The sequence below is a fragment of the Morone saxatilis genome, unplaced genomic scaffold (genome assembly GCF_004916995.1).
Source record: "Morone saxatilis isolate NCDOM2014 unplaced genomic scaffold, NCSU_SB_2.0 Contig11, whole genome shotgun sequence".
NCBI lineage: Eukaryota > Metazoa > Chordata > Actinopteri > Moronidae > Morone > Morone saxatilis.
In genome coordinates, this window is record NW_023339663.1 from 18,549,154 (window position 1) to 18,558,370 (window position 9,217).

The window sequence follows — 9,217 nt, forward strand, 5'->3', positions numbered from 1 at the left end:
TTTTCTGTTCCTGCTCTCAAATGGAGATTTTGCTTTTCTCTTTTATATCATTGTAAATATCTTGATTTTAGACTTAGAGGACAAAAGTCATGGGCTCATTTCTAAACCATCAACATCACCTATGTAACAAATGCATTCAGTGATGAATGTTTTTTTCAGGCGATAAGATCTGGTTATCAATCTATAAATCAGCCAGCCATAATGTTGACAACATTACATATACAGATTTAACCATATATTTATCATCAATTGTCATGAATAAAAGGTGAAGATTCATATTGCTAGTTTGTATAACAACAGGGTCAAAAACGCAAAGAATACTCAGTAAATTTCTCATACAAGAAAAAGAAGAGCAACAAACCCTCAAACATTTGCTAAGCTGAAACTTTAGATCAAAATATCAACAAAAGAAATAAATGTTGAACATACACTCATCTTAATATCCGTTTCACCGCTGCTCACGACATACTACTTCATAAAAACCTAGCTTATTCTATTTGATGTATTGTAATACGTATATAACATGTTTCCGTATTATATATTTTCGTCTCCCCCACTTTAATCTATGCATGCACAGATATGAATGTCTTTGAGAACAATCCAATAACAAGAATGTGTGTAAAAGTGGGTGAGGAGATAGAAAAAACATTCAGGTGTGAGGAAGAGTTTGCAAGATGCATATAGAACATTATGTGTGTTATATGTAGTTATATGTAGTATATATGTTATATGTATATGTAATTTATATGTATATAATATGTATAGTATGTATATGTCTATGTATTTATATATATTATAGTTATATATATATTGTAGATAGTGTATATATGTATATATATAGGTGTGTGATATTGAAATGATATATATATGTGTATATATATGTATATATATATATGTGTGTATATGTATATATATATATATATATATATATGTGTGTATATGTATATGTATGTGTGTGTGTCTCAATGTTTTCCTATGTAATCGTGTCTCCTCCTGTCGGCTTTATAATGAATAAGTTAAGTGAAATCCCATGAGGCCTGACTGTAATGGTGTTTATTACAACTGCAGATTCAAACCCATTTTGCTGAGTTTGTCTGTCTGTGGCTCAGTGTAAATCCTATCCTCTCTCTCTGCATGTCTATGTCTGCATGTTTTTCTGACAGTCTGAATACTAATGTTACTAAAGTTACAATTATTTATCTACAGTCTGCATGGGGCAGAAACCACGACCACCAACACACACAAACACACTTGTTTACCAGCGCCAACTCAGAAATTGACACATCAAAGACTTTCACTTCTTTGTTAACTGATTTTATTTTTTTGTGTGTTTATTGCTGTTTTCCCTTCATCATCCCTCTCTCTCTCTCTGTCTCTCTCTCTCTTTTAAACAACTTCTTCAAGTGTTTTATTATTCAAACCATCTCTGCTCCGACTCTGTCAGTTGAAAGAAGCAAACCATCTCTCTCTGTCATTTGAAATCTCTCCTCTGTCTCCTGAAAGCTCTGACTCTTTCATTAATTCATTCCTGAAATGTAGTCTCTAAATCATGCAGACCACCCTGGTGCATTGTGGGAGGTTTATACACACCGAGTGTCAGAGTGTAACCAATGTTTAGATACATCATAAAGTTTTAGTTGCGGCTTGCAGAAAGACTTGAAGAAAGATTCTTGACTCAATGTTGGTTATTGAGATTGAATATTTGATTTTAAAGATTTGTAATTTGTTGTAATTTCATTTGTTTTGATTGTATATGGTTAAAACAGGGTGCCCTCAGTTTTTGAAGGCCAAGAATAACAAAACTAAGCAAGTAAACAGCATGAACATGAAGGAAGGTAAAGGAAGTTTGAACTTCCAAATATGCACCCCCTAAAAAATAAATAAATAAATAAATGCTGATCGGCTCCTCTGATCAACGTTTATAGAGATCACCGATCAAACTAATTAGACACATGCATTCTGATATGACTGATCACACTGAGGTCTTTTTGGAAAGAATGTATCTGATTTGGACCTCGAAAGATGAAAGAAGCCCAAATCAGAGTTGAAAAGATCAAATTCTATGTGATTTGAGTCACATATGAGTAAAATAACCCAGATTTGCGCCACTTTGGTCTGCAGTCTGAGGTCATAGACTAGGTTATCCTTATTTCTTTGCTTAAAAGTGAGCAAATAGCTAAAGATGCTACCTTTTGATAATATTTTCTATTTATTTTTTAGTGGGTGCATTTTGGAGGAGGCGTGGTTTGGACTCTGCTGTCAGCTGCTTTACTGACTTCGCTACTAACGTGTTTACCATGTTCACCATCATTTGCATGTTAGCATGCTAACATTTACTAATTAGCGCTAAACACAGAATACCCCTGAGGCTGATGGGAATGTCATTAGTTTTGCCAGATTGGGCGATTATCCATCCAACTGGGCAACTTTTTAATTAGATTAGTGGGTTAAAATTATTTTGGTGGCGGCTTTGGTAATTTTGGTTTCTGTTTGTACCATTTGGGAGGTTTCCACCTATGAAAAGTAAAGATATATTCCAATATAATATATATATATTCCTTCTGTCCTCTCAGTAGTTTGAACATGTAGGTTATCATAAAGATTAAATATTGTTTATACCTGTAACTAGCTTATCTAAACAGCCATTAGTTTGACAGTCTATAGTGTTGTATTTCGTTGTGTTAAAATCGTGCAAAAATCTTACTGCAAATCCAGTTTTTCCTTCAGTTTTTATTTATTTATTTATTTTCTGTATTTAGTGATTCCACGGAGAAGTGTTTGTTCCAATTTTATCTCCTCTTCTCTCCTTCACTAGTATACTATACTACTATAAGGTGGTTAAATTACTTTCAAATCACCTTTATTCCAGAGGAATCACTGCCTGTATTTTGTTATGTGTTATCTTTTTTTAGAGGAATATTGTCTTTGAACATTTACTCTCACATTTTTTAACTTTCTCATTTTCACATTACTTAGGAAAAAGCATTTCACTTTCTCTCTTAATGGCCAAACAAGATCTTGTTGTCTCAGTTGAGGAAAAATATTACAGACATCTTTTATTTCAGAAAACCTTTATTTTTCCTTTAAAATTTTCTTCCTGCCTCAAAAATAACCAGGTGGTAATTTTACACAATCCAATACCTTTGCACCACAAAGCAAAGACTTTGCATGTCATGTTTCAGTTGCAGTGGCTGTGGTGTTTTGCAGGTGTCGGAGATATGTAAAAATGTTCAGAACATATGATGAAAGGTATTGTTGGTTCCCTGAAGCAATTTAACAAATAATCTCCCTCTATTGTTTCCTCTCTTTTATCCTCTTTCTCTCCTTTAGGTGACATGTAATTGTTTCACCATCAGTGATGGAGAGTTGCAAGAGATTGGCGTTGGGCTGTATCCTAGGTGACACACACACACACACACACACACACACACACACACACACACACCACACACTAACAAAAGGCCATGTGGTGAATCCGTACACCCTTTTTAAAAGCATCATTAATTTCAATTTGCTCATAATCTTTGTCAGTTGGTTTAGCGTCGTCTCACTTGCACAATATAAATGCCACAAAATTTAAATGTGGCTCTTGAGTTACCTGCCAGATCACCACACCTCAACCAACCCCAACCAACCCCACCCTCCTTCACTTTCAAAGCCCCACCCCCACTCAGCTCGCTATATTTTTCTGACAGTTCTTTGAAGTGCAAGGCAGAATGGAGGAACAGAATAAGTGAATTTTTTGTTGTGAGGCGAAAACTTGAAAATGAATGTTGACAGAATATTATAACGCTGTTTGGGGAAGACGGGGGAGAAGAGAGAGGCGAGAACATGTGGAGAAATACGAGGTTTGACTCCAACTGATATGTAATTTTTGTCTGGCATGTGGGAGTTGTAACACACAAACACATACACATACACACACAAATACTCACAGAGGATGGGGGATATGCACTGTAATCCATGTATTGAGTCGTGGGTGAATGGGGTGGGATTTGGCCTCTCGTGTTGTTAGAGTTGTTACACACACACACACACACACACACACACACACACTGCAGGTATCTCAGCCGGTTTATCTGGCCGCTGTTGAGATGTCAGATGGTCACAGTGGCTTTACCAAAGCTCAGCCAAACCATGTGTGTCTGTGTCAGTGTGTGTCTGCGATTTGTGTTGTAACTCATCCATAAATGATGGGCCTGTTCGTAGGATGGTCCCCTGCCTATTCATATTTTGGGTTGCCTAGCAACCACAGGGTTTGCTGAAGAGAGGGGGATTACTTTGGTGAGGCTACACCTCTGTTCACCCCCCCACCCCATCTTTTTCTGTTCATTTTTCTGTCTCTACTGTATGTTTCTCATTTGCTGACTTTCTCATCCCCTCTTCGTCTCCACCTAGCTAGTCTTTGTCTCTGTCTGTCTCTGCTAACTAGCCTATTGATGAGCAAAATGATTCACAGTTGGATTGATAACAGATCTTTGTTCACTTGTTGTAATCTACCCCAACATTGTATTTCATATCAGCTCAGAGTAACATAAACCCACGTGAAGCTGCGGCCAAATCCTTACAGAGATGCTCGGAAATGAAAACAGGAAGAAGAGATGAGCTGACGATATGATACAGAGACCTGAGACCTGTTTATGGATTGCAATCCGTTCAAAGGTGTCCTGCAAGAGCCTTTGTCCGTCTCAACTGAAAGAGTTTTATTAGTGTCAGCTCCACTGGAGACTGTGCTTAAAATGCATTTTCACAGGTTCTATATTACAAAATGATATCCTCATTTTCCAAATATTGTTGGTTATGAAAGCGGTTATATGTTAATACACCGAATATCATATCATCAAATATTGATAGTAGTATTGACCTTCAAAGTATTGACTCTGTTTTTTGTTGTTGAACTGTAACAGTTTTTATGCTTTTCTGTCACTAGATAATTAATGCTCAAACCTTCTGAAGCCATTAAATGCAAAGTCAGGAAGTCAAGGACTACCTAGAGAACTGGGAAACGAGGGAATTTGGGAAAATGAAAAGGCCTTGATCCCAATTGCTGTCCCAGAACGAAATTACTCAAATTCACTGTTTTTCCACTTGAAATCTTTTTATGGTTCCTGTAAAATGTATTAACCCCATTTAGACTTTAAAAACATGTTTGCTTGTTTTATTGAATTATAGCAGATGCTATTTTGATCAACAGTAAATTACCATACATTGATTGCACACAGCCTGATTCAGCTTGTTATGTAAGTTCTATATCACGTCAAAGCTTTGCACTACATTCAGTTTGAATGTTTTGTGCCATGATGTCTGCTGCATTAGTGAAGTGCGTGCGTAGTGAACAAAGAGAATCTCTCTCTGAAAAATGAAGCTGTAGGAAACAGTAACAAAGAGAAGAAGAAGTATTTCACCCTTTCTCTCATTAAATATCAATCAGTAGTACTTTACTCTCTCTATTCTCACACCCATGTGATCTTTGGCTTTCTGTCCTGCTACATACAGCTACAGTTAGTTTCAGCAGATACTGTTAATGTGAGATGTGGTTTAGTTAATTAATCTAATTAGTATGCTAATGAGCTGCTCTCCATCAGATAAAAGCATCGTTTGGAGGGCTTGATTTCTAGTTGATATTCAATCCGCAACTTCTCCACTGTAGAACAAAGCCAGGGGGTTACTGATGGTTTTACAAAGGCTCAACACACACACACACACACACACAGTCTTTATCTCTTGCACCCATTGTTTTGCTCTATGAATATGATAAACGAGAGAACAGTAATGGAGGGGGTCATAAAAACAGACAAACCTCTTCAGTATTTTTTCCCAGCCATGTGTGCAGTGACAGTAAATGTCTTTTTACAGGTCAGAAAGGTCTTTAAATACTTTTTTTTTTAATCACAGCATTCACAACAGCCTGAGCATGGGAAAGAGGCACATCAAGTACAGACTGAGATTTATACAGACAAGTAAGCACTATTCGGTATAGTTAGGTGCTTAAGTTAAGTATGTCAGTCCTTTTTACAGTGTAGGCTTCATATAAGACAACTATTATGAGACTAATACACTCAATTGACAGTTTATCAGGTACCCCGAGCTAAAACTAATGGAGTCTAATCCATGAGTCCTGCAATAAATCCTCCTTTCATGAATATTATTTTTTATGATCACTTTTGAGGCTGCAGTTTGTGGGTCTGTTGAACGAAGAGGTGTTTCTATTATTTAGTTTTCCTAATACACTAAGCAAACCAAGCGTATTTTACAGTACTATAAGTCACACACAGGATTCATTAATATAGTGTATTACTACTCATTAGGTGCCAGCAGGCGTATATAAATAATTTAGCCAATCAAAGCCAGAATTTGAACAATCCTGCCTCCCTCCCATTAAATCTCTCTCACAGATACCTCCACTGCTCTACACTTAAATAAATGATGTGTGTCAGAGTACATCCTGCCCCTACAATTATACATAGTTTCTAACATTGTCTCAAAATGCTGGCTCAAGTGTAAATAAAAACAATCATACTTGGCATCAGTGTCAGCCAGTGTATGTGTGTGTATGTGTAGGAGGTTGTATATTTAGTAAATTTGGGAAATGAGTCAAAAGCCTTTGTTTTGACAGAAGTGGAGTATCCATTGTTTCCTGATTTATTTGTGCATGTGTATCTAAGAGAGAGAGAGGCTGATAGACCGACATAGACAGAAATGTGGAGTGACATTTGTTATGACAGAAGCAGTAGTACTCCTTTTGTCATACTATACAGGGAATTGTCTGTGTGTTCAACATTGTGTCTGTGTGTTTGGTTCATTTGAACACTGAGTCTTAACTTATATGTGCAGGATGGGAAGTCAAATGATATTTAACCCCCATAACAGCATGTTGGATCGAAGGTTAAAAGACACAGCTGTCACACTAAACTGGGTGATAGATGGATGGCGATCTTGAGGGAGATGTGTCAGTCTACATGTGTTTTTTTCTCTCATGAATATGTTGGCACTAATTACCATTTCAGTTAACATTGCTCTGACTGATTTAAGAAACCTCAAACCAGTCGGACATGTGGCAGTTGGTGGCTCAGCAGGATGAGGCCCTGGCTGTGACATGAGTTCAAATTTGTCTCAGCCTTCATCATGTGCTTTCTGTCTTCTTCACTTCACTCCTTTCACACATTTATTGCACTGCAGATGATATAAAGGGAACGCTTTAAAGATGAAAGGTGCTTATGTGTTGTTTTTGAGAGAGGAAGAGCTGCCAGTCAACATGTTGTAGGGAGACACACACCAGATTTTACAGAAAGGATTTGGAAGTTAAACATTTAATCTGAGTTACATTTCTCTCTCTCTCTCTTTCGCCTGTCTCTCCTTTCCATTCCCTCTTCTTTGCTTCATGTCTTCCCTTCCCTCCTCACTGCGCATCTCTTCTCCTCTCTTTCTGCTGCTCTGTCTCTCTCCCTCCTGCTCCTCATCATCTTGTTTGCTCTCTTCCAGTTTATCTCTGCTAAACCATGACTGTAGGCCAAACTGTGTGATGGTGTTTGAGGGAACAAAGCTGCAGCTCAGAGCTGTGCAGGATATCAACCCTGAAGAGGAGGTATAAGCAAGAGGAAATACTCACACTGCATCTTTGCAACATTAACAACATGGAATATGACTCCAGTTTTATTGACTGTGATGTTGCCTCTGCTTTTATGTTCATGTTCTATATGAGCAATATTTATTGAATGTTTTTTATTTGCTGTTGTTATTGAGGAGAAGTCAGTGCCTGAGGCTGTTTTGAGTAATCTGAAACTAAGAACCATGTTTTCCATGGGCATAACATCACCATGGTTATCGTCTGAATTATATTGTATAAGTAATAATAAATACTGACGGAGGTACAATGAACATAATGTCATTAAAGTATTCCTCAGAATTGTCGGCAAGTGAAATATCACTGCAACACAAGCAGGATGACACCTCCTAAATTGGCAGTGTCTTCCCTCATTTTCCATACTTCACCATCTCTCCTGACTATATGTAATGAGATGCATCCATGCCATCTGGAAGATAAACAGGCACAAATATACACACACTTCCCTCCTGCAGCATCTCTTTCCATCATTATACTCAATCTAAACATCACAATTTAAATTCCAAATTATTTATCTTGCTCCTGAACTGCATTTAACTATAATCTGTAGAGTGGCAAATATAAGTATAGTAATATAAGTAATATAGCAAAAAGCCAAAATAAAATGTAAAAAAATAACTGTTCTCTCTGTTTTAAGCTAACTATAAGTTACATCGAAACGTTGTCACTGACTGAAGATCGACAGAGACAGCTGGAGGACCAGTACCATTTTACCTGCCACTGCCAGAATTGTGACTCTCAAGACAAAGTAAGACACAGCTACACAAATTACATCGTCACATTCACTGCTGATTTTTCACTTATTTCCAAACACAAACACATAGGCTTTATGAACATAATGATCCAACTTGAGGGCAATATTCAGAGTAGGGTAATAGGAATATTCCCTGTTATGGAGCACAGTCCATAGATTTCTGAAGACACCTCTACTAATTATGTTACAATATCAGAGCTTTCTTTAGATATTTCACTTTATATGTGTATGTTCTGTCTTCATGCTACTGTGGTATAAGTTTTTATATACGCTGCTTTGACATATTGTTTATTCTGTAGCCTGAACATAGTACAAAGATATCTTGCCAGAGGTAGATGCATCCTGGTAAATTTCTGACAGGAACATAATTAATGACCCAGAGTGGATCTACTTGATGAAAATAGACATGTGGACCGGCTTACTGTACCTAAAGAAAAGAAAAGCCTTTTGGTATATGAACTGCAGTGTGTCACTGGTATGTCCCAATATGTAAAACTCCAATAGAAAACTCCTGCTTTCAATGGCTAAATTCACTTCCGTAATCCGACTAAGTTAGGGGAGTATTATACTTATCTTAACTGATTCTCATGCTTGACTGCCAGCTTGAGCCTATGATTACCTATGACAGGTGGCATGGTTGCGCACACACACACACACACTTACTTTTGTATGTATGAAGTTCTTCCTTAATCCAAACATAATTCAAATTTAACCCAAATCTTCTTCAAATAGCAAAAATGGCTCTTGCTTGAAATGTGTAAAACTTGAAACTTGTGAAACTGGTTTTCACATGACCAGATGTTCAAACACTGGTGCACACTCACACACTTACACACACT

General features: G+C 37.1%; 1 protein-coding gene across 1 annotated transcript in view; it reads left to right on the plus strand.

Moving 5' to 3' along the window:
• The window catches only part of smyd3 (SET and MYND domain containing 3), a 59,931-nt gene that overhangs the window by 41,504 nt on the left and 9,210 nt on the right, over nt 1-9,217 (plus strand). The window contains exons 6-8 of the mRNA XM_035652429.1: nt 3,331-3,398; nt 7,483-7,585; nt 8,262-8,372. Coding sequence (XP_035508322.1) covers nt 3,331-3,398; nt 7,483-7,585; nt 8,262-8,372 — 282 coding nt within the window. The remainder of the gene's footprint in view (nt 1-3,330; nt 3,399-7,482; nt 7,586-8,261; nt 8,373-9,217) is intronic.